This window comes from Caenorhabditis elegans, chromosome X (assembly GCF_000002985.6).
Source record: "Caenorhabditis elegans chromosome X".
Lineage (NCBI taxonomy): Eukaryota > Metazoa > Nematoda > Chromadorea > Rhabditida > Rhabditidae > Caenorhabditis > Caenorhabditis elegans.
The window spans coordinates 12,503,770-12,530,182 of NC_003284.9; the positions used below are offsets into that span (position 1 = coordinate 12,503,770).

Here is a 26,413-nt window from a genome sequence, read left to right on the forward strand (position 1 = left end):
ACCTTACTAGAGAGCCTTGTTTTGGTGTTATTAGTTATATATTTTTACATTTCTATGAGAATCTTTGTAATCGTAAATGTTTTTAAACGGTTTAGCTGGTTTGTAGTGATATCACAGTTTTTTTTTCTTCAATTTTTAAAATCATTTATTTATGTACAATTAAAATTCTATTAAAATTTTACTTCCATTTCAGAAAGAAAGAAACCAAGACGATTAAAAAGCACTGTTCAGGAAAGAAGAGCCACATGAGATAGAAGGGACAAATTTTTGAAAGGATCGCAAGTGTTATGGAAGGATGTATGGGGACAGAGGTACAGAACAGTTCCACCAATTTGAACTAGCCAAATTTCAAGTAGGGAACATAACATATGTGATTCGATTGAGGGGCAAGATACGATTGCAAAATACATCAAGAAAGAAAGCAACGTGGAAAGTGAAAAGTTTTGGAAGAAGGGGAGCATTTGGGATCAAGAAAAAACTGACTATTGGAAGGTAGAAAAACAAACAAAAAAGTGAGCATTTGGAAATTAATGAACAATGTTGTGTTTATAACAAGAATTTGTTAAAGCAAAAATGATCGTAAATTGTGGCCAAGAATAGTTGTAGCTGATTTTTATTCAACAGCATAGTAAACGGGGCAAATCAATGAAACATTTAACAATGACAGGATATTATCACAGAGGGATAGTTGTTTTGAGAATATATTTGAAGAGATTTTCAGATTTCAGTTGCCCTGAGGTCAAGTGATGCTGGGTGCGATGATACAATGGTCTATGGTTATGAGGTAAAACTGGAAATAAATTAGGTCCAAACATTGGACGGTCAGATTGTCGCGTGACAATTTCAAAGTCTATTCTTCATCAGTTGCAATACGGAGACGTTTTCCTCCACCGTCTTCTTCCAAGTCTTCGCTGGGCGATCTGGAGCTATCAGCTTCGATCTTTGGTGGAGCGGCATCCGGGATCTGAAAAAGAGCAAAAAATGAATAAGTTATGAAGTTGAGGGTGACAATTGTAGTGAATGGAAACAAAAGTTTAGAAGCTCTTCACATTAATTTGTTTTGTGTATGGCTTGTTTGAAATTCATGGAAGTAGTGAGGGAACAAAATATGACGAATTTTAAATTTTCATTCGGGTTGTGCTTTTGTTTGAGGTGAGCAGAAATCTGCCAAAAAATTTAAACGGAGGGGACCAACCACAAAATGAAACAAAAAATCTCTAGTTTTCAATTTTCATAAAATCATACCGATCTATTGATTCCCAGTGGATTATGAGCTCCCTGACGCATTGGAGATGGAATTTGATGTGGGGATTGTCCAGCTGAAAATAATTGGTATTAACATTAATTAATTTTTTTAAAATTTAAATTTCACTTACGATGTCTTTGTGGTGATGGGCTTTCCTTCACATTTTTAGCATGAGTTGCCATGTTGTTGGAGAAGGGCCTTTTCACAGCATGCTCCAATGTGCGGACGTCTTTTGCCTTCATATCCTCGCGAGCATCCTTGAAAATGGGATCAATTGGACGCGCGGCAAAGTCAACCTGAAGAGAGTATATTCTTATAAGAGAGATTGGTGCTGTGTGTTTGCGTAAAGTGACAACAGTGTTACTGATAGCAATCATTCCAGACAAAAATCACCTTCACAAAAATGTACTCTACTTCAAACACCAAAAGGAAAACACAAGCTAACAAAGGGATCGGTTGCAAAATGAATCTTTTTAGTCAGCAGCAGTATAGTTATTTGTGATTTTGTCGACTGCAGCAACAATGTGGAACAACATAATAGACAAGGGGGTTAGATTGGGAACAACGGTAAAAAAGGTTCACAAAACATACAACTTGACCATCGTCATCAACGCCCACTTGATGCCCGTTCGCTGTCAGATGTGTCTTTGCGTGGCTCATGCAATTGTTCAAATACGACATCATCAAAATTGGTGCCAACTGAAATAGAAAATTTGTTGGTCAGTTATTCAGAGGCGACACTAGGTAAAGGAGGCGGTAGTTGGCGACTATTCACTAAAATGAGCACATCAATCTTTGCTTACCGCTGGTGGACGTTCGTCAGAATCGTTTCCATCGGATTTCGGCGATCGTACAGCTTGCCCGTTTATGTTTCCGGCTTGGCCTTGGTGCATTCTGAAATTTTTTAGATTACATCGATATGACAGTCTTTTGATATGAATAAAAAAAAATATATATATACGACCATCGTACGATACTTTTCAGGCTACTTACTGCAACAGCGATCCATTTAATCTACAATAAGAACTACTCATAGTGAGAAATACAAGAGTTTTGAAAAAGAAATTCAAATAACAATGTGTGAAGTTAATTAATTCTCCCTTTCTCTCTCATGAAAAATGGCGTTAACACTCACTTTTGGTCAGATTTCCGAAATGTATCAGTGAAGTGATCTTCCGACATTTGGATTATTGAAAGAACAGGGGTCGCAACATTCGACCCCGGATTTCCGTTTCCCGACACGGCTGTGCTGGTTTTGGTTGTGTGAAACCCCGCCGCCGCTGATGCAGCTGAAAGGGGATTGGCGATTCCAATTGGGTTGACTGGGTGAGATGCAGTTGTTGTAGATGGTCCAGAGCTTGTCGATGGTTTGTCATCCTCCACATTTATTATCGGTTCCTGAAAATGAAACATTCCCATTTCTATTTCCATGTCCCATTTTGAAACATCTTCTTGAAAAAAAAAACTCATTCCTCTTCGGGATACGATTTTCGAAATGAAAGAAGCAGATCTCGGCCGAGATGGTGATCGATAATTTCAAAGGAAAATAGAAGAAAGGATTGGGTATCTAGGAGAGATTGAGGAAATACATGCCGCGCAAACATAAACATATAGAAGAAATCAATACCTTCGCCCATGACGCTGTTGATGCGGCCGTTGATCCACCGCTAGTTGCTCGTGGCGGGCTGGGATCCAAAGGGATTGGACGAGGTGAAACGGTCTGGTCCCCAACACCATTGACGAGTTGTGCTTGTCGTGTTGTCTGAAATACGAAAACAAATGTACGAGGAAGCATACAAGAAACAGGCCGAATGCTAATGTTTGTAAAGAAATGCATGCAAAAACTAGAGTTGATTAATACTCACATCGTTTGGACGAATGAAGGGATGAAGTGTCGTTTGTCCCTGTCCGACTCCAGATGCGGCTACTTGTTGTTGTTGTTGGGCCATAGCTTGAAAACGAATGTCATGAAGGGTGGCTTTAGAGGCACTATTCGTAGCTGGAAGGAGGATAGGGGTTTACCACAACATACAACACAACAAAAATAATTCTTACAGTTATTGGCATGTTGAAGAAGAGCATGCTGCAGCAACATTGTCTGTCCTTCAAAGTGTTTCTGGAATTGCTGTTGTGCGTTTGGGGTTATCGAAGTGGGAATTGGAGTTGTTGCAGATTGAGTCAGTCCCGGGGTAGAGACTTGAAATCCAGGGGTCGATGAAAGTCCAACAATGGATTGACCGCTGGCGTTGACAAGCTCAGTGTGTGGAATTTTGCGGTCCTGACTGTTTGGGGTACTTGTGGATGCAGCTGCTGTAGCGGCAGCTGCAATTTGAGCATTCTGTACACTTTGTTGCTGTTGCTGTTGCTGCTGACGTTGCTGTTCAACAAGTTGCTGAAGCTGTTGTTGAAGAGCATTATTGCTAGCTTGTTGCTGGAGTTGCTGTTGCATTTGCTGTTGCTGCTGTTGCTGATTTCTGGCCAAAATTTGATTCAACTGTTGCTGTATTAATTGTTGCTGCATCTGATTTTGAGCTTGCCCTTGTGGTCCTTGCAATTGCTGAGCCTGTCTGAGAATATGCTGTTGACCAATAAGTGCATTCAGTTGCTCAATAGTATTTTGATTGGGCACTTGTCCACCGTTGGGTTGATTAACAAGTGCAATCAGATTAGGACTAGCTCCTGGTGGCGCAGAAAGACTTTCTTGAATACTTGTTGCCGGCTGCTGTGCCGGAGGTTGTCCTGGCTGATTTTGAGACTGATGTTGAACCTGTTGATGTTGTCTAGCAGCAATAAGATTTCTTGATTGTTGGACTCCAAGATTGAAGAAAAACCTGTAAAGATAAAATGATTAATTTAGCCGTTTTAAAATGAGTACTACCTTAAAGTTGTGATGTCAATTAGTGGGAGATCCATTCCAGAGGCATCATGGCTTGGCATAGCTTCAATGTTCACTGAACGATACATATTCACGTCAAAATATGGAACATGACAAACTGGGGTTGAGATAGGCCATGGCATCGATGGGATTCCTGGTGGTGGCGGTGGGCATGGCGGGTTTGCAATTGCGTTCACAAATTGAGATTGTTGCATTTGATGCGCAGCGGCTTGTTGGGCGGCTTGTTGGGCTGCTTGTGCAGCTTGCATAGCTTGAATTTGTTGCAAGAGCTGCGCAGTCTGACTATTCTGTGGCTGAGCTTGTGGCTGTTGGGCGGACGAAACAGCGACTTGTGAGGCTTGTGGCTGTCCTCCTTGCTGTTGAGCTTGTTGTTGGGCCTGTTGTTGGGCTTGCTGTTGGGCTTGTTGTTGAGCTTGTTGCTGAGCTTGCTGTTGAGCTTGCAATTGTTGTAAAGCTTGCTGTTGAGAAGCCTGAAGTTGTTGAGCCTGTTGGGCTTGCTGAGCCTGCTGAGCTGCTTGCAGATGTTGTTGTGCATGTGCCTGGGCCTGAAGTTGATGCTGCTGTTGAACTTGTGCTTGTGCCTGAGCTTGAGCCTGTGCTTGGGCTTGAGCATGAGCTTGAGCTTGCTGTGCTTGATGAGCTTGAGCTTGTACCTGAGCTTGAGCCTGTGCCTGAGCTTGTGCATGAGCCTGGGCTTGTGCTTGTTGAGCCTGTACCAATGGATGTTGCTGTGGTTGAGGAACTGGTGGATGTCCCATCGCTTGCACATTAACAATTTGTTGTGCCGAAGAAACTGCTGCTGGATTATTTGCGGTAGACTGTTGTGGTTGTTGAAGCTGTACTCCGTTTGGTAGCTGCATCATCATCGCAAGTTGTGCCGGATTGAGTCCCATGCTATGCAAGCTCTGGAAGAAAAATTTTTGAATTACTACGGTCAAATGTTATATTCTTCTTCATTTTTTTCTACAATACAAGTGAAACATATTGGGTCGCGGGAATAGAAAAATGAGTCATTATGTATGTCCCACCCTGGTTTTGTTAATAAATCAAACAAATTTGTCATCCGCTACCAATCTTTTCTGTACCTACACAACTAAAACACACATCTTGTACATACTCAAGTAGTAAAGTAAATATGATTTTCTATTTCCTAGACACTAATAATGAGTGCGGTGCGGAGCACACTTATAAAGAATACGCGGGTTCCCCATGCGGACGGTATGTTTTGGTGTCGGTTTGTACTTACCTGCATTTGAGCCGGCGTGATTCCATGGTTGACAGGATTAATTCCGTTACCCACGTTCATTTCTGAAATAAAAAGATTTGTTTGATATTATGGAATTACTTTTCTTAAATATAAAATGAAATAAAATGATTTTGAGTTGAACTTCAAGTTGGGCGATGCGATAAAAGTTTATAAAAACAGAGAACAGCTGTATTGATAAGTCATTAATCAAAAAAAGCCCATGATTTCTGGAAACCTCACAGAACAGGTGATCTTAGGGACAAAGAGTAGGTGAGCGAAGACGAAGTGCTGTTGTACAAAGTGTAATAAAAAGCAAAAGAGGACGATGATGATAGGGGCAGTTGGTAATCGAAACACTTGATGCAATTTGATAGTGATGATGTCGCGACTAGGGGGGTGCAGTTGATAAGATCATATTAAAAAGACGATTGGAAGATGAAGAATAAGAGAACCCTGATAACAAAATTGGTTTTAGTGTTGCACTGTTTCTTTTTGATCATCTCTGTTTGTACATGTCTATCGGAGTGACACGTGAGAACTGCTAGGAAGTCATGACGAACCAACAGGAAAAAATAGGGAAAACACACATAGAAAAAAGCAACAAAAAAACCGAACGAAAACAGAAGAAAGTGTCTAGAAAAAATAGAACGTGGAGCGAAGAGAAATGTGAACTTTGTTGAACGTGGAAATGGAGTGAGAAAGGGGGAAGGGAAAAGAGAAAGAGAGATGGAGAGACCAATTTTTAAATTCAAATTCCAATAAGAATAAATTTGATAATATGTTAATATGTTTCAAACTAAATAAAAAAGATGCAATACCTGGGGGGGAGGGGGTTAATCGTCAAAAATAAAAAGGATCAATTTATGAAGAACAGAAAGAAAAGGTCAATGCAAATAGGGTATTGTTATGGTAGCATTCACCTCTTCCCGCCGTTCGTCTCCATCCCCCCACCACCTGATATTGTCTGTTTGTATTTGACCTATACCCCCTCCCTTCTACGGGTGCCGTCTGTCTGCAACAAACTACACACACGTTGACCTCTATCCCTGGAAAATAGACAAGCCCGCAAGATGGGGCGGAGGGATTGGGAGAGAGAGAGAGAGAGTGTTGGGCGTTAGGTGGAAAAGGAAAAGAAGATGAAGAAGTTGTAGTAAAAGAAGAAGAAGAGGAATGTTACATTGAGGAAAGAATACGGAATAGACGACGAGGCCTCCCGGCCCGCATAACAAAACTGCAGGAATGATCGTTGGTGCAAGCGGCGTCGACGGCGCAGCGCAACGTAGTGTGGAAAAACGTTGGGAAAAAGATGAGAAGACGAAGGGTGACGCAGCAAAGCGTTTAGTTTGGTTGCTCGTTGAGTTGAGCTGGCTAGAATATAGCTGCTTCTTGGAGGTCTGCCTAGCGGAGAAAATTTGTGGAAGTGAATGGATATGAGCTGAGTTTATATAGTCGCGCACCACATGGAATTTAATTAATTTCTTTCTTCTCTTGCTTATTGGTGACGTTATCGAGATTCTTGGATTTTTGCGTTTTCTCGCTCAATAGAAAAGAAACGGAATTTGATTAAGTGCGTGGTTGGTCCCTATTCTTTTCATTTTTTGTTTTACCACTTTATTAGCCCCACTGTGAATGTGTCTTTAGTAGTTGAACCATTGCACCATTGCACCAAACATCATTTAAAACCGCAACATTAAGATCTCTTATTAATGCTATTGTGAAAGCAAAGATCTTTCATGGAGCAACAAATCATTTGAGCAAGATACTAGTTGTAGCCCTAATAAAAAAAACAAAAAATCAAAGTAGATCTGTCTGTCTAGGAAGATTAATGTTATTACAAAAAATTCCAGATTATGACCACAAACCATCAAACGTGGACAAATCGACAAACAAGAACACTGCTCGTTCCAAAGATCAGTTTTTTTCAGACTCCACTGAAAAATTGTTTTATAAAATAGGTGAGGAAAACCGGAAGTTTAAAGTACACTATTGTGAGTGGGAGTTGTTTCCAAAGCATGTTGAGAAGAAATGGAAAGGAAATTGGAAATGTTTTTTGTATTGCTCTAGAAATATGAGGCATGTACATCTATAAAAGACAAAAAATAATGAAAAAATGTCCTTTTAAGTTTTTATGGCACTGTTGGCTAGATAGAAGAGTTGAGGCAATTAATTCGCTTACAAATTGGATTCGTTTGTCAAATTGAAAAAGTGTATATTCTTGTTTTCGATCATACAGACTGAAAATGTTTTTTGGTTTGACGCGATAACGCGTAGGCAAAACATAAAAAAAAAAGAATTCTCGCATATCAAGACACTATCGTCAAAAGATTTCGAAAAATAGAAGTTGATGGTGTTCTGCGAACCATTTTCCAAGGCCCTTCTCGCCGACTTATCGAGGTAGGCATCTTTTGCCCCCCAAACATGAAAGTACTAAAGGGAGATAGTTTATCTCAGAAGGTAATCGCTCCGGGGTCCCTTCAAATCTTCCTCACCCATCGAATCGTTCAAGGACGCCAAAACTAAGGGGGGCCGCGAGAATTGGTAAATAGGAGAAGAAGTAGATAAAGAAAACTGGCGGAATAACTACCGGGTCGTCTTTGGATATCAAAAGGTCGAGAGGCATTTGGGCTCATCTTATGCACGTAAAAAGACTTTTGAGAAGATTACGTGCAGAACGGAGGGTGAAAACCTGCGTGAATGCAAAAAAATGCGTATGGAAGACGAGTTGCGAGGATGGGGTCACCGGCGTGGGAGTGGGAAGAGATGCAAAGAAAGTGAGATGGATATAGTTGGGTTTTGCAGAGAAAATGTTTCTTAGAATTCAGAGTTCTTTTAATTTTTAGTGCGAAAAGTCTTGTTGCTATAAAGTACTTATTCTACAGGAAAATAGGTATTTTGAAGTAAATACACATTACACGATTTATTATTATTATTTTCATTTGAAAAAAAAACTGATGAATCATTCCTGATCAGCGATCATATTGTGCAATGTTTGCATGACTAATTTGTCAAAACTGGATAAATGTATTGCGTCATTATTGCTGTGGCGGTGAGAGATTTGAACTTCTTCAATTTGACACCGCCTGGTGAACAATGAAAAATGATTGAATGCTTAAAATGCCGAGAAATAATATTAATGGTCTCTTCGAATTTGAAATTAAAATATTCAAACTTTGCAAAATTCATATTATACAAAAACTGTCTTGCTGCCTACCAGTATTTTTCTTTTCAAGAAAAACAATACAACAAGATAGAAAAAAAACTCGAATTCACAATGTCCCAACACTACAAAATACAAAAAAAAAGCGTACTCTGGATACTTTAATTCCATTCTTCCATTTTAATAGTTTGTGTCAAATGTCTTAACTCACATTTCAAAAATTACCTATTCTCAAAGTCAGACCTCAGAGATACTTGGAGTAGGTCATTTCAAGGTTAATGCGACGAGATATTTATCTATGAATAGCGCCAACGTTTTCTAACTTACTCGCCTATTCAATATTCATCGAATTTTTGGTTTTGGGATTTTCTAAGAATGTATTCATAAATAATTAACCAATTTCGAAGCTTTTAATTTTCGAAAAGATCTCAACTTTTGAAAAAACAGTTATTATGAAATGAGTGTATGTAGTATGTAGTTACACACTCTTTAGACACCTATAATCTCCAGAAGTGCACACAAAAGTGCATATTACAAATAATTCTAGAAAAAGGAAGTATGGAGGAGCTAGAGAATTATTTGACCACTGACCATGGTCGGATTATTTCGTAGTGTACGAAAATGTGATCTGGTATTATATTTATACACTCATTAAAATATATTGGTGAAATTCTGAAAACTAATATCATAGGTTTGCCACTCCCTCTCCACCAAATGCAATTGCAATCTGGTCATTAATGTGGATTAATCTATCGATACTTTCTGTCCTATAGTTTGAAAATCTACATTTCTGTAAAAAAAGCATACTGGCTGAACTTAGACCTTTAGATCTTTGAAACTTCAGTTTAGGGCGAAGAGTAGATGAGGAAGACAAGGGAAAAAGATGAAGAGGAAACATTTTTTTAAAAAGAGCAGTGCTCTGAATGGCCGAACCTTAATGGATATGAAGAAAAATTCCACAGGAATTTTCACGCAAAAAAAGAATCTGCGGGGGTTAAAAATCACGACACATCACCATCTTTCGTGTCTTGATGTTTAAGAGTACAACAAATACTACAATATCGTATTTCCTCACCTCCTACCACAATACAACAAAAACAAACTGTTTCCTCAAATGACAAAATATCTTTGCGATCTTTGACCAATCTTCGAGCTCTATTTTTTAGAAGCAAAGTCCGAGCCGGAAAAGGTCAAATAAGGCGGAAGAGGAGTGAGAAATGCACACTGGCATTAGCTCAGTTTTCATTTCCAAGCGTAGGATCAGAAGATCATTGAATGAATTGAAGACCTCTCATGCCAGAGGGGACTCGAATATACTAGAGACAGAAGCGGATTCTGGGAATTAAAAGAGGAAAATATTATGTGGTGTGCATGCATTTACGAGCCCTACATGTGTAGATGGATAGATAAAGCATGGGAGAAAATATTGAATATTCAAAGAAAGAATTTTTAAAGTTTTCAATTTTTCATTTTCAATATATGAATTTATTTTTAAATCAGTTTAAAAATATTTGAAATTAAGTTTTTAAACCTTGAATATCCTTATATCATTTTAGATCAATTAGCAGAAAAGTTTCTTGCAATTAAAAATTTTTTTAACGTCAAGCTATAGAATTTCAGAATCAAAAAAAAACCGACCTTCTGACCGCTTCTGCGGTGTTGCAGTCACTTTTGATGATTTTCTCTGCTTTTTTGCTTTATCGTCTACAAGCGAGGAAGACGTCGAGGCTTCAGCTGAAAATAATTTCAAACATTAGTGTGATGTTAGAAAATTTGTAAAATGTGCAATGAGAAGAATAAAATGTGTAGCTGAACAGGTGAAATGCTAAAACCAATTTGGCTAACGGTGTGCACTTGTGCGAAAAGAGAGTCGAGAAAATCGTTATGCAACCGACGCCTAATAAGTTTATCATACGAAGTACGAGTCAGAAATTGCTGCCTGTATAAACTGCAGCTGTGTAACTAGTAGTCGCGGCATATTCGTTTTCTTTTTCATGAGTCTTCTATAATGAAAGAGAAGCTGGGTAAACAGCTATCAAAATTCCCGAATGGATTATTATTATTATTAACTGTAGTTGGTTTAAGCAGGTTTAAACAGAAGTCAGAAGGGAGGTTTTCAAAACAGATTGCCATTTTTGGAACATTATTGAAAAATTAATGTGAATGTTTTTTTTTACATATTGCAATACGAATATTGGAAATTATACATACGAACATGTACATATACATTGTCATACGGTTTGGTTTAGTTTGCTACTGAACTGTGATTGTATTGAAAAAAAAGGCAGTCGCACAGAATAGAAGGAAAGATGATCACTAAACGACAGTGGGAGAGACTAGACAACTAACGAAACGAGTGTGCGTTGGCGCTCCGACGCTTTATCCGGTTTGGGTCCTGGCCTAGCCTAAGAGCGATCTTTAATTTGCTGTAGAAGGAATTCCTGGATGCCGCTAGGCCACAATGAAGTCACGAAAAAGATAAAACGAGACAAGGAAATTGATAGATCAAGCGATCGAACAGCGAGATTTAAAAAAAGAAAAATCAGAGGATTGAAAAAAGTGGAAAATGATCAAATAATCTCTTGAACTTTTTGTTAGTTTTCAGAAAGTATTAGTTGTTTCCGGCATACTAGTAAAAGCTAACCAATCGAATTGTTCATTGGAACTCCACAGAACGTGCATTTTCTTCTGGATATGAGAATTTTCTTCGCGAGATTTTATGGGCCTGATCATCCACAATGTGTTGCTGATCACTCGGCGATTCGATTCACATTTTTCTATTTTTTTGTTTCTCTAATTCCCTGTCATATTATATTTTCCTATATCCCCGTAATGCAAAAAATACAGCATTACAAGACATATAGAAAAATGTGTTCCCGATTATTTTTAATATCCTAAAACTACATGAATTCTTATCGAGATTTGTGTTTTATTGATGCTCTCCAATCAAAAATTGCGGAGAACACAAATTGTACTGGAATAGGAATAACAATAAATATTTGAAGATGATAGAGGAAAAACCTTGTTTTGTTTTTCAGGCAAAAAAAACACTTGGGAGAATAGTTAATATTAACACAAAACATGTATCTTTCTTTTGTAAAAGAAAAATTCGTTTCGCAGTATTACTAACAACTGTCGGCTTTAAGTTTCAGATAAATTTCTATTATTGTAAGTACAGAAAATTTGATTTTCTCAACACCAACAAACCTCTCGCAAATTTCAAAAACAATTTTTTATGAAATATGAAGGTTCAAAACACATGAAAAATTTCTGTTTCTTAGTCTTTGGAAAGTGATGTTTTTTTCATAAATTAAAAAAAATGGAAAGGAGGAGAATTTTAAAAAAACAGAAAAAATATTTTAGAATTAAAATTTTCCAATCAATAAATTTTATTAAAAGCAAAAGCAGACAGAGGAAAAAAGAAAAAAAAAACGAGGAGCGTTTGCACAGATTGATGATCCAATCTTGTGACTCATTGGTATTCTTTTCCCCTCGCCTCTTCCACACATTTCTCTCAGGCCGCCGATTGTTGACCCAAGTCTGTGTGCTCAGCTTGTTTGAACATTGTGTGTATTGTTTGGTACATTGTCGATTTTAAGGCATTTCAGAATTAAAAAGGACACGTCGACGATGGTAAGGAGAGGCGGCGGAGAGTATCGGATTAAAGACGATCTTATCTTGATCGAGAATTGAGATTTCAGTTTGAAGATTTCCGATCCCATAACGCATATTTACGATTAAGTATTGCAGATTTTTGTGAAATATGTTATGTGACATCGATATAGTGCTTAGAATTTTAGAAAATAAAAATAATTTCACAATTTCAATGACCTACATGAAGGGATATGGGATTTGCAGGCAGCTAATCAAACATTTTTGGTTTTCCTTTTTAAATTTTTATAGCAAAAAATCTTTGAATACAGACTGAAAAAGTATAATAATTGAACATTCACACCTACTATTCAAACAAAAAAGAAAGGTCAGTAAAGAACGGAACCAAAATAAAGTGACGTGACGGAGGGAGATGGTATGTGCCTAACAAGGTCAGATGCCTTTGTAAGATTGACAAATAAAAATAAGAGAGGTAACGCCAGACGACAGATTTTGCGGAATTCACACTACACTAGAATCGATGAGCTTCTGGTTAAGCGGTGTTCGGATAAAAGCGTAGATTCGAGAGAAACGAGACGGGACTCGGAAAGCAGCGGGCGGCAGCGTTTATTTCCTGAAATTGACATTCCCAGCAAAAACCGAGACCAGACAAAAGCGGAGGGCAGGAGCAAAACAAATTTTTTCTAGTATTTCTTGGAAATAATTGTTGTATTCCAAGTAAGAAGGTGTTCTGCACTAATGGAATAAATAATTAACACATCTTTAAAAATCAGCGACTTTCTAAGTACAAAATTACGCATCACTGCACTGATCATTTAGTCATGCGCGAAAAACAAGGATTTTCAATTATAATTAGTAAATCAGAAAATGTTCTTGATAGTTTGAACTGAGATAAACTCAATTTAACATGAAATTCTTTTTTTGAGCGTTATATAAATAGAAATGTAAAAATTGGTTAAACCATAATATAATTTTCGCCAAATTGAAAGTTAAAGGTGGAGTAGCGCCAGCGGGAGAGTTGTTCAAACCAACCTCTATGGTGCCAAAAACGACCAAGCATTAAATGTTTGAGTTTTTGTCACTTTTTGAAAAAAAAAACTGTAGCACTGTCGCATGTTCGAGTCCCTACAATATTTGAGTAAAAAGTAGTTCAAAAAAATAAGAAGACAAATTTTTTATGGTTTCCAAAGGAGTGGGAAACCAGAATAATTACCACTTTTGAGACAAAAAAATATCCAAAATGTTTTGAAATGGTTTACTATGATACTTGGTCATTTTGACTCAATGGGAGTAATTTTTAACAACTTCCCACCTAGCTTTATTCCACTTTTAAATTAAAGCATATAAAATTTAAGTAATTAATATTATATAAAAACCAGACGATATTACAAGGAAAAAGCAATACGAGAATAAATTATCCAAGAAATCAAAAGCGTCTTTCTTCCGCCTTCTGTTTTTCTTTTCTCCACGCTTCTCTACTGTTCTCTGTCCTAAGAAGCCTCAAACGCTGTGTGGAAAAACACGTAGTATGGCAATGTTCTCTACTAAAACCAAAGAACACTCATCACTAGCCTTGGTGGTCTCATGCCCCCAATCAACAACTCTCTCGGGGGTCGCCTCTGGACGCCGTAGTTTTGTTCTTTTGATCATTTTGTCCGTTGGCAACACACTCTTCAACTTGTTTTGCGATTGCTCCTAATAAGGTTGCAAGAGCATGTAAACTACATGTGAATGGCAATGCATGCATATATTGACTTTTACCCTTAGCACTGAGAAATGTTTGGTTTTATATCCGAAAAATATGTATATATTTGATCTTCATTTATTTTGCAACAATACTTTCAGCTGCAATGTTAAGAGCATGAAAGATCTGTGAGCTATGAATAAAATATTTGATTGCTTTCATAACTACAAGTGTATTTGCAATTAGTTATATAGGTATGTCTTGGAGTTTGCAAACGAAATAGAAGACACAAGTTGTAATTCCATCGAAACTATGGTTTGTGTCTGTGGTCAGCGTCAACGAAACGCATTCCTTAGTGAGGTCAAATACGGCACACTTTAAATGGCTATTAGAAGACGAGACAAAAAGGGAGAAGAGTTCTTGTATGGAATTCGGATTCTCCCCCCGGGTTTCCGGTTCACAAGTTCTATTGTTTCTTTGTAGTTTGGTCATGTTGGTCTGTTCCGGTGAGCGGGAGGCAAAACTCTCTTGTGACTTCTTTATGATTTTTGCCTGGACAACACAAATATTTGCGCCTTGCGATTTTGTTAAGTTGGCAGGGCAGAAAAAAGAAGAGAAAAGTGGAAACGAGTAGTCTTATCTATGCAGCATAGGATGACTCGGGCTAGAAACTATAGAGAAACTGATGTTGAGAGAACGAAATGTTTGTAATCTGTAGTAGAACTAACGTAACTACGCTTTTAATTGAGAACACATGAAGTTTCAAAAACAAGTTTGAAATTGATCACTAACCAAAAATCGAACTTGAAATAGTTACACGTAGAACAACGTCAGAAAAAAGGAAAACAAAATAATAAATGAAGAATAACAATATGTGACGGGCAATGGTAGTTGATAATAAATGCAAAGATCAGTTACTGATGTAGAATTGTAGAAAAATGTAACACAGGTAACCTAGTGTGTATAATAGGCTACAACATAAACCGTAAAGCACTTCGCAACACTGCTTCAGCCAACAATTCTTATCAGAGGGCAACGTGTGTACATGTGTGTATATATGACAATATAATCTCTCGATTGATCCGGAAGACTCGGGAATTGATAAGAAATGGCGTCAAGCTACACTTCATGAACATAAACGAATTGTGTCTAAAGTCACACTGGGCAAAGTTCCAAAATAGGGACTGATAATGTTCGAAATGTTAAGTTGAAGTGCTGTGAACGTAAACTTCAAACCAAAAACCTAGACTAGTGGTCATGCTCCGAAAATTTGTTACATTCAAATTTAGTTTGGTATTTCCACGTACACTTCTCAAACACACATCGCAACTGATCATTGTAAAAGTAGTTTCACAAAGTCTAAATTATCTTAATCTTTTATGTAAGATGTTACAAAAAAAAGAACAAGAAAGAAGACGATATGAAAATTTTTAATTTTTCATGTCTCCAGAGCGTCACATTGATATCACTATCAGTTTATCTTTTTCTCGTCGTCTCCCTGCTTTTCGCAACATATCGACTAGACTGTGGGCTGGGAAGGAAAGAGGGTAAGCAGGGGCTGATCATATCGACATATTGAGTTAAGAAGAGGCGTCTGTAGAAAAATAATAACGAGTGCTCTTATAAGCAAATATTTGATTTGCATTTCATCTATGTTGAGACTGTTAGAGAGGGGGGGGGGGGGGCAAAACGTTTTCTTCGACAGCAAGAGTTTTCGATCGTTGGCCCAAAAGTTGGTTTTTCTTGAGAAAGTGTACATATCTTGGAAAGATCTATGATCGTTGAGTTGAGTAGTTTATTAGTGTGGTATGGTAACAAAAAGTGCATGCAAAAACAGGGAGCACAAGAGAAAAAATAGAAAAAATACCACTTTTACTACCGACCGTCACCATTCAGTCAGTGACGGTACGTATTATATAGCCAGCCGGGAAATAGATTCTACCGAAGAGTTTATTGAAACAGCGGTATTTGGAAACGAGTCGCTTTACATATCGAACGGGAATCTGTGATCACTATTGTATATTACCATGAAAATAAACATGCAAATTCGATTTGAACCAACATGGGATTTGATTATAGGCTTTTATTCCTTGACTGATCTGATCTAATATTTAGATCACATAACAATTTTACGTGAATCATAAAGTAAGCGAATCCGTTTAAAAAAAAACCGCAAACAAACTCAATCAGAAAAATGTTTCAGGTAATTAAATTTAAAAAAATAACAAGACGATTGTATGTGTTCACAGGGTTCAAAACATATAAAATTTACCTCAGATTAAAAATTGGGGCAACCATAAATTTCTGTAATTTTGATGAAAAGATATTGTGAAGCTTATTTTTTAAGTAAGAAAAAACTGTTTAGTGGATAGCTCAAGAATTAAAAAAAACAATTATTGAATAAACAAACTTTTAAAACATTTAAATTTTTTTTTGTACAACACTCAAGCTAGACTTTAAAAGTGAAGTACTGTCAGTGGGGAAACGACTGAAAGCTATTTCTATAGTGTTAAAATGACCAAATATCATAATATAGTATAGTTTTTCAAAAAAGGTCGGAAAACTTTATTTTTCGAGTCAAAAACCGGTGAAAACTCAGTGTTCACCAATTTTGTTTGAAGTCCATCTTATTATTCTATACCAGCCGATGACCGCGCCTCCGGCGCGGCCAACGACTGGCGGATTTTAAAATGTATAACACATAGATGTCCTTTCAATCATTCAAAAATGGTTCATTAAAAAAGTTGAAACTTCATCGATTAAATCGCATTTTCTTCTTCCATGGTATTCGATTCAGAAAATTCAAAGAGACAGTTAGAATGTTCTGATTTTTCTACACTCAAAATTATAAAACTGCGTTGCGTGTACGCCAAAATAGTCCCCGCCTTTTTCTCGTTCACTCACGGGGAAAAGGCAAAAAGCGGTACCCCAGGTAATATCAGCCGCCGACATCATTCGAGGTCCGCGCACCACACTATTTTTCTCACTGTTGGCGTGGCGAGCTGTCCCCCTCCCCCGAAAAAATTCCACAGAGTTTCAGTTTTTTCAATAAGTTAATAACTTTCCTTAACTGGAGAAATCTGAATAATTAACTACTAATAGTAAGTTCTTTGAATATAGATGTGACGAAACAAATAAAAACTCCTACAGTTATAGGAGGTTGTAGAGCATTTCAGAACTTTTTTGAATTTTCCAGATGATTCTAGAACATTCAAGAATTTTCTTGAAACTTCCAGAAGGTGCTGAAACAAAAAATTGATTCCAGAACCAAAATTTGAATTTCCCGCCAAATGTTTTCCTCAGAAAATTTGAATTTCCCGTCAAAATCTTTTTCTCAGAAAATTTGAATTTCCCGCCAAAATTTTTCTTGGAAATTTGAATTCCCGCCAAAATTTCTTTTCTCATAAATTTTGAAGTTCCCGCCCATATTTTTAAGGGTCCCACCACGATGGGTCTCGCCAGTTCCAGGTGGTACTTAAGCTAACAAAAAGTTTCTCAGAAAATTTGAATTTCCCGCCAAAAATTTTTTCTCAGAAATTTTGAGTTTTCGGCCAAAATTTATGGGTCTCACCACGAATATTCCAGAATTTTTTTCGAATTTTCCAGAAGGTTCTGGAACTTTCCAGAAGGTTCTGGAACTTTCCAGAAAGTTCTGGAACATTCCAGAATTTTCTCGAATTTTCCAGAAAGTTCTAGAACATTATAGAATTTTCTGGAATTTTCCAGATGATTCCAAAACCAAAATTGAAATTCCCGCCAAAGTCTTTTTCTCAGAAAATTTGAATTTCCCTCCAAAAATTTTTTTCTCAGAAAATTTGAAATTCCCGCCAAAATTTTTTCACTGAAAATTTGAATTTCCCGCCAAATGTTTTTTTCACGGAAAATTTGAATTTCCCGCCAAAATTTTTTCACTGAAAATTTGAATTTCCCGCCAAATTTTTTTTTCACTGAAAATTTGAATTTCCCGCCAAAATTTTTTCACTGAAAATTTGAATATCCCGCCAAAATTTTTTCACTGAAAATTTGAATTTCCCGCCAAAATTTTTTTCACTGAAAATTTGAATTTCCCGCCAAAATTTTTTCCACTGAAAATTTGAATTTCCCGCCAAAATTTTTTCACTGAAAATTTGAATTTCCCGCCAAAATTTTTTTCACTGAAAATTTGAATTTCCCGCCAAAATTTTTTTTCACTAAAAATTTGAATTTCCCGCCAAAATTTTTTTCACTGAAAATTTGAATTTCCCGCCAAAATTTTTTTCACAGAAAGTTTGAATTTCCCGCCAAAAATGTGGGTCTCACCGCGAAGGGTCTCACCACGATGGGTCTCACCACGAAGGGTCTCACCACGACGGGTCTCACCACGATGGGTCTCACCACGAAGGGTCTCACCACGATGGGTCTCACCACGAAGGGTCTCACCACGATGGGTCTCACCACGAAGGTGACAGGCCCCGCCCACAACTCTCACTGACTTTGGGTGTGACGTCACAAACTACAAAGACTACATAGACTACAAACTATGGACAGACGAACTGTATTTTTTAATATATAAGTAATGATAATTTATTCTAAATTTATGCTCTAATTATGATTGAAAAGTTCAGCATTCAACTATCTAGACTATTACACGTGCTCGGCAAATTCGGCAAATTCGCCTAGCTCGGCAATAAAAAAATTTTCCAATTAAAAAAAATCATTATTAGTCATTTAGCATCATAGAAATGGGTTTCAATTATCTCTCCACTCGCCGTAGTCTCGTCCTGCATAATATTTTGTTAAGTATTACAAAACAAATATAGTATCGATCCAAATTGAGCCAAAATGGAGCTAGATTCCAGTAAACGATACACAGTGTCAACGTTTATTTTAGGCTGTCTACTTATTTCAAAATTGAACCTTTGTTCAGCTTTGTCTAGGATATATCTTTTGTGTAAACCGCTCATTAATTCTTGCGGTGTTTGCATTGGAAATGTGACCGAAATTCGTCTCACCGTTGGAATGTTGTAATTAAAAAAACAAAAATTATACTGAAGTTTATTTTGTAAAATAGATTGGTTCTAATTACTCACAACAATCTAAAACATATGACCCAAATTGCTCACAATTATTAGTTTGTGAAAATTGGAATGGTTTTTTGTTTCGAATTGTAAGATCAGAAAAACACAGGGCTATTTTTTCCTCCGAAAACATTTCCTCCGCGTTCTGCAAACCTCTCAATCATTAAAAGCGTACAAATAAACGGAGCGAGGTACAGACGGAGGGAGCAATATGTGCTTGATCTTTGCGGTGACAAGGCAATCATTTGATCAGTGAAACATGCTTGGGACAAAAAAGGAACCTCACATTATTGGCAAGTTGCAAATCAGAATTGAACGCTAGGAAAAATAACGGAACTAGGGAAATAGAGAAAAAAGTGACAGAAGACAAATTCATCCCTCCTCCCATCTACTGTTTTTCATTTTTCGGCAAAATTCTATTTTTCTCTCGGTTTCTAAATCGAAGCAAACGTGTGTAAGACTACAAAGTTCGAATCAATCACATGGTGCGGCCGCCCAGCCTCCCACCTAATTCCGTCCATCATCAGATGGTCGAGCGTATTTTATGTTACCTTAGATTCCATTCGCCCATCTTCCTGTGACTGTGATCAAGGCCGTGGGACAGCGCGAACTGATAACTTTTGTTAGGGTTACAGTAAGATCGTGTGTACAAGGAATCAATTAGAGACTGTCAAGGTCAAAGTACCTACGGACTTTGGCTTGCGGGCTACTTTTTTTGGTGATCGATCATTTGAAGATACAGGAGAGTAGAAAAAGATAAATGGTGATAAGATATAAGATTGGTGTGAAGCACATTTTGTGTAGTAGTCAGCATCCAGTTCCCCATGACCAGAGTACGAATGGATTTTGGGTTGTGTAGCTTATGTTTGCAAAAACGAGTTTATCAAGAAGATTTTCAAAAAAAAATTTCTAAAGATAATCAGAAAATTAATAAAATATATATATATACATATATCGCAAATATTCTAACAGAATTAATACACGAGTTTCAATTTCCAGAAAAATACAGTGTATTCTTTAATAATGACTGGTATAATTAGTATTTACTTATAAAATTGAAATTTTGAAATATTATATGAGACGGTAATTATTGTTTACCTAAAATTTGAGTTTGAAGTTTTTAAAGCTAGACTAACTAGTAAATTCCATTGAAACAAATATTCATGATCGACGTAAATTTTTGAATTTAGCCTGGAGTCATCATGATTTCAATATGCTCGTGTCTACACGTATTCTGATCGCAGTATCTGACATTATCCTTACGTAAAGCGATAATTCTTTTCAGAATTTGTATTCCTAGAAGGGATCAGATCTTTGGTTAATTTTTGCATCTGCATGCATTACTTTAAATAAAACTACACAAATAAGTTTTTGTACAACAATTCGTAATACGACTATAATCGTGTGTTCAAACATATGTGTTCACATATATGTAGAGAAGTTAGCTATCTTAAAGAAGAAACAGATTGATAAATTTCTGATAGCTAAAATTTGAAAGTCACAGTTAATCACTGCTCAACTGACTCTGAGTGTGGGTTGCCATAGATGATTAAGTGGTGTTTCAAAAAGGCAATTCAATTCTGAAAAACTTAACCCTAAAAGGGGTATTTTGAAAACCGACATAGAACCATCTGAGCCTTTTAAAGCTTGAAACCCCGAAAGGAGCTGTCTATATTGATGGTGTGGATTAGAAATTTGTGAGAGATTCCTAATATATTTGCTAGATTCATATCCCAACACGTGGAAGTTTAACAGCATTTTGAGATATTTCTAGTTTCCGTTAAAATTATAATTCAGAAATCTGTGCATGCTGGAAAGCAGCAATCATAAGATAATAAAGGTATGCTCAATTTTTAACAAGAATAGCCTATTATTTAGCAAGTGAAAGCGTATCATTTGATCTGCCATTTTCCCGGATTTTCATGGTGTTATATACTTGCAGGTAAGCTTAATCTCATTTCTGTAAACACATCTTGTATTAGTTTTTACGTAGTCACCTCAAGTTATCATAACATAAATACATCAACAATGTCTAATTTCGTAATCTCGCATTTCGAGAAACCCCTCGTAGCTTGCACAAATCCAATAAGGCTAATCCGTGACAGGAAGGATTACTGAAACATCTGGTAGCAGACTATAATTAGACATGCGCAATTTAGAAAATCACAAAATTATAGGCTGTGCGGATTTTTTTGAAGCGCCTTTGAAATTGCAGGTTTCTCACACACATCATCTAAAAAAAGATATAGTGAGACATTTAGATCGGGGAAGCTCTTTTCAGAATATGTGAAAATCTAGTTTAAAGAGCTAGAAAATATCATTCACCTGGGGAAAAGATAACACGTAAGAACTAAATTCCAGACTAATGCGACGAGAACTTTTTGAAATCAACGTCAGGGACGTAACTGTTCTCGAATTTCCTATATCACATAATTTGATAATATTTCCCTATCATTCCCCTTGTGGTCATGAAAACTAACATGTTCAGAAGTTTGGTTATAAACATAATTTTGAAACTCGTTTTATTGCCAATATCACAGTTTATTTCCTAGATATTTCTATTCAGTGAGTCTTAAGATCATCAAGCAATGTAATACTGTGAACTAACAATTTAATGGCTGAGCAACAAGAACCTTTTACATTCTCTCCATGTAAGTTTGTTAGAAATTTCAAAACTCAAGCTAGACAAAGTTTATCAAGAAAAAACAATGAGTTCAGTTATGTGTGAAGTGTGCAAGAGTGCAACGTACCTCTGATACCAGGCCTCTGACGCTGTTGAGTCATCGGCGCGCCAGGAAGCATCATCGGATGCGGACCACCATCATTTGGATGTGGCATCGAACCCATTGGTGTCATTGGCGGAAGTGGTGGCATCGGTCTCATAGGCATCCCTGCCATCATCGGCGGACCCACTGGACCCATGGGCATCATTGTCATTCCTGGCATGTGAAGTGGATGACCCGGCGGGTATGCTGGATGTGGAAGTGCGTGAAGAAGATGAGGTGGCGGAGGACCATGTGGAGGTGGTCCCGGTGGTCCTCCATTAAACCACATTGTGTTATGTCTATAAGGCGGATATGGTATCACAGATTGCAGGTTGATAAGTGTAACGAATTCTGAAAAAAAAGGAATATATCAGTAGTATCTAATCATTCTAAAAAGAAGAAAAGCAAAGACTTGAAATTATTTTATCTCAATCATAACTGTTCAGACGTGTGTTCTCATAAAATCAACAACATATTTTCATATATCAAGAAGAAAATGGGCCGGGAGAAGACAAAGAGTGGGATGCAGATACGCAAAAATTGGAAATTCAGACAATGCCTACATTTCAAAAATTATCTACGCTACTAAATTAACGTTAGTAGCAATGATGTATTTTTAGCGTGATACAGTAGATTGTAATTAAACTATTTTAAAAAAACTTTACTTCCGGTTTCGGAATCTTTGTTTTGGTACCGAACCTCAAGAACATTCCTATTATTATTTGGATCTTTACGTGAACATGCCAGAAGGTTTTGAAATTTCTGTTTCAGTTTTAAGCCAACAGCCATCAGCAGCAACAATGATCTACAAGCTTGAACATTTTATTACGCTGGTCATTTTTTACAAGAAAACTTAAAATAGGGAAATGAGGGAAATAAAATTGTGCGTTACAAAATAATTTAGATATAAACAGTATATTTATTTTAGTGCTACAGTTCGCGTATACATTTTATCATGTAGATTGAAATATATTGAATCTAGAGTAATACAACAGTTTCAGTTCACAGAGTCCAGTTAGAAAGTAAAAAAAACAGTTAGGACTGAATCAGCTCAATCAAATCAACGTTACAAAATTTTGATCTTGCTCTTTGGCATCTCAGTCTTGATCCCGACAAGATCATCAAAACATTAGTAACTCATCGAGAAAAAAACAACATCCAAAACACGTATGTACGCAACGCATGCAGTGGTGTCAAAACAGAACAAAGGAGGATTGATTTGTGGGAATGGGGAAAAAAGGGGAAGGAAATTCTCCTCTTCCTCTGTCTCCCGAGTCAGGCCCATTTGAAGAGCGTCTTTTGGTGCTGGTCATCCTGCGGACCGCCTTGCATTACCTTGGAGAAGCCGGACAAAACGAGGTTGCGCAGCAATCAGTTTTAGAACGACTGGAAAGTCGGAAAATAGAAAAGTGAAAATTGATGAAAAATTCACTTAAATTTCAGAAAAGAAAGAGCATGCGAATGTCAGAAAGTGGTTGTGGGATACCGAAATGAATGGAAGGACTCTGAAAAAGAATTCCGTTCCTGTGATAAATCGAATTAATTTTATCGCTCTTTATTTTCCATTTTTCTCGAAAATTTTCCGCCTTGTTTGCCCACAAAGGCTCAAAAATCAGAAAATATCGTTTTCAGAACCAGAGGAATTTTGAGTGGAGGCGATTTATGGTTGAGTATGATAGTTGTCGATTGGAGAATAAAGAAGAGGAAACAATAAAAAAAGGTTCACATCGTGTATTTTCCCTAATATTTCTTTTCATTCCTTCCTTCTTCCTTCCGCTCCTTTATAGTTTTCCTGCCGTAAGAAAAATGCAAGTCGGGAATGACGAGGAGGAAAAGAGCAAAAAGAAAAAGTGAAGGAAAGACCGCGGGAGCACAAAAAATTCCTGAGGTCAAAAATCCTCTTTAGTGAAAAATGAAATGGGAATTGCAATCCAGAGAATGGATTCAATCTTTTCATCTTGGCACGGCGATTAATCATGGCACCTGGCAGCTCGGTTAGAAACTGCTCTTTTTCTCGATGGCAAGGAATTGGAAAAAAAAGAACGGATATATACACTTTTGCAGCATTTGCACTAGAACTTGAACTTTTGGCTATGAGTAAAATATAGAATTACCTACGGGGTTTCCGATTTAATTTTGTTACCGGGTTCGTGTAACATAATAATGATTTGCTCTGAAATTAGTTTTGTTTTTCTTTTCCGGGAATTACCCCATAAAAAAGAGATTTGAAATTTGCGTCAAGATTGGTTTTATAAAAACGATTTCTTAGCTCGAAGTATGTTTAACAACAAAATTAAAAATAATTGCTTAGAGAAATGAAAGAGTGAGAAAAAACGAAGCCGTCTCAACAATTGATACCAAAAAACATGTAAAAGTGGTTTCAAAATTAAAAAAAAGTACATTTGTCTCATGCGTACTTAGTTAGTAAAAATAGAACATTAAATCCTTACACATTTTAAACAAGTTAAAAACAATATCTGGATCTGATTGAATCAACTGTTGCCCAAACTTTCTAATCTGGTGTATTTTTAGGGCATCAGTTTGACTTGAAGTTTATGTGCCTATGTATGAAAACGTGATTTTAGGTATTTTTACACTATATTGGAGTAACATGATATTGATTAAAACTATGCAGTTTTGACTATTTCAGTGATCATGATGGGGACTTTGTTGTTTTGAAATAAAGTGGCGTTTTTGTCGAAAGAGCCACAACCACTAAGTCAATTATAGTATTTCCAAATACAGTGTTTTCACTTCCAGTACGCCAACTATTTATCCTACATCTCAGAAAAATAAAACAATTCCGCGCCGTAGGCGAAGAACGGATCGACTAAGTATCTAAGTATCTAAAGTAAGTTTTATTAATTCTCACTAGTTTAAAATGTTGTTTGAAAAATTATCGTTTGCCAAATACCGTAATCGTACTGATATAAAATTTTAAAATTTTGTTAGATTTCTTTTTTACAAGGACTATCTTCTTCTGGGGCAATTGCACAATAAAGTTCAATCATGATCTTGACTGCCAACTCCAGCCCAAAAGATTTAGGTATACAAATATAAGCTAGTGGTATCAATCAAGTGTACATCCGTTTATCTGAATAAGTTCTACAACTAACTTATATGCCAACTTTGTTTCTCACGTAACACTGTATTTTTAAAATTTAATCGTCGGTGAATAAAAAATAAAATTTTTGAAATATTTTTGTGTCTGAGAACACGAGAGCAGAAATCAAAACTGTCTTACAATAAAACGGGACTTAGAAACACAAAAAAACTTTGAGACCAGATAAAAATCCGAAAAAAAAAACTTTTAAGTTTCAGGAAAAAATAGCACATTCAATCTGTCGGTCATAAGGCGAATAAACTTTTTAATATGTATTTACTTTAGTAAAACTAGAGTACTAAATACAAACAAGTAAACTGTTTCATTCTGATGCTTTTTCACGAAATTTTGAAACAGATGAATTTTACTAACACTAGTGCTTGTCACAACGTATCGGCCATGAAACATGTGCTTCTGACAAGTTTTTAGATGAGCATGACACGAGCCAGTACTTTTAAGAAAATCACAGCTGGCCAAGCAAATTGTACTGCATTTTTGAGGTAAACAGAGAACAGAAATATGCCTTAAGTTTTTTTTATTGTATACTACATATTTCAAAATTTGAAGTCGAGAAGCTATAATAAATTAGATGTGTAGATATCAGTGCTGTGCGGCTCTCGGTTCTCGGCGCGAGCCGAGAGCCGACATCTCGGGGTCTTTTCGGCTTTCGGTGGGAGCCGAGATTTGAAAAATTGGTATATTTGCCAAAAATTAGGTGTTTTTTCGGCTCTCGGCGCGAGCCGAGAGCCGGCATTTGAAGCTTTTTCGGCTCTTGGCGAGAGCCGAGAGCCGAATCCAAATGTGAACTCGGCTCTCGGCGCGAAACTTTTTCAAGAGCCGCACAGCTCTGGTAGATATTATAGGATGAAAGTAAAAATATTGAAAAATGTTATTAGAAAGTTTGAAATTATTTCAAAAAACGATGAAATGTAATTTACTTTTTTTAATTCTTCCGAGAATTTTCACCAACTGGATTCAAATTGTTATGATGTTATAATTGGAAGTGAATATGTTTGCAGGGGCCAAAGTAAAATCTATTGAAATACTCATGAAACATAAATGCAGCTATTAGGGGAAAGGTGTCTAAAATGGACAGAAAGCAGACTAATGGACCAGCACCTCGTTTTTAGAACACCAATGTCTCTTTTGAAACGTTTTTGAGCTCATTAAATGTGTGCCGTTGGGCACAACAAGTGAGCAGAATGTACCCATTCTTTTGCAATTTTGTCTTTTACTTCTTTTCTCTATTTCTAAACAAGGTTTTGAATGGGCTTTTGGCTATGTTTGTGTTCTGCACAATTGTGTAGTTGAATCATTTGAATCAATTGTATGGCAATGGCTGGACAATGAGTCAATGGGTGAGAAATGTTTCATTTTGAATTAAATTTTATTGAATTCTATTGAAATAAATTCACAATTGGTTCATAAGATGATTGCAAACGTGATATCTTGAAATTGAGGAAAAAATTTCCGCACAGCCCTGTTACCATATATTTTTTTTTAGTTTGGCATGCTGTACTAATTTTTAGATGTTCCGCTTCTGCACTACTGTTAGAAAATGCAGTCAATTGGAAACTGCAGAACTAATTTTGAAGCTACTGTTTTGAAACTGAGAACATTACAATTCAATACTATTTTTATTAGGAA

The 26,413-nt window shown here is 36.7% G+C and overlaps 1 protein-coding gene, 1 long non-coding RNA gene and 1 other non-coding gene across 10 annotated transcripts; all 3 read right to left on the reverse strand.

Moving 5' to 3' along the window:
• Positions 1–117: 117 nt before the first annotated feature.
• scd-1 (Suppressor of Constitutive Dauer formation) lies at positions 118–22,020 on the reverse strand (the record flags this gene model as incomplete). 8 transcript variants are annotated; one of them, NM_001373534.4, is made up of 13 exons in its annotated part: positions 118–964; positions 1,246–1,319; positions 1,377–1,542; positions 1,838–1,945; positions 2,050–2,140; positions 2,382–2,644; positions 2,874–3,008; positions 3,112–3,197; positions 3,302–4,077; positions 4,125–5,047; positions 5,389–5,450; positions 10,184–10,279; positions 21,649–22,020. In NM_001373534.4, 11 exons carry the CDS (start codon positions 5,446–5,448, stop codon positions 851–853), a joined length of 2,796 nt encoding a protein of 931 aa, NP_001360782.1. The 8 variants fall into 8 exon arrangements, with proteins under 8 accessions (NP_001360782.1, NP_001368763.1, NP_001360784.1 ...); NM_001373531.3 differs by having other exon boundaries at positions 851–964; positions 3,112–3,245; positions 21,649–21,952; NM_171974.8 differs by lacking the exon at positions 21,649–22,020 and having other exon boundaries at positions 128–964; positions 3,112–3,245.
• H20J18.2 lies at positions 9,099–9,157 on the reverse strand. The gene has a single exon (NR_102217.1). It is a non-coding gene; the product is annotated as an Unclassified non-coding RNA H20J18.2 (non-coding RNA).
• linc-142 lies at positions 13,345–15,265 on the reverse strand. Its single transcript, NR_102218.1, has one exon. It is a non-coding gene; the product is annotated as a long non-coding RNA linc-142 (long non-coding RNA).
• Positions 22,021–26,413: the final 4,393 nt, after the last annotated feature.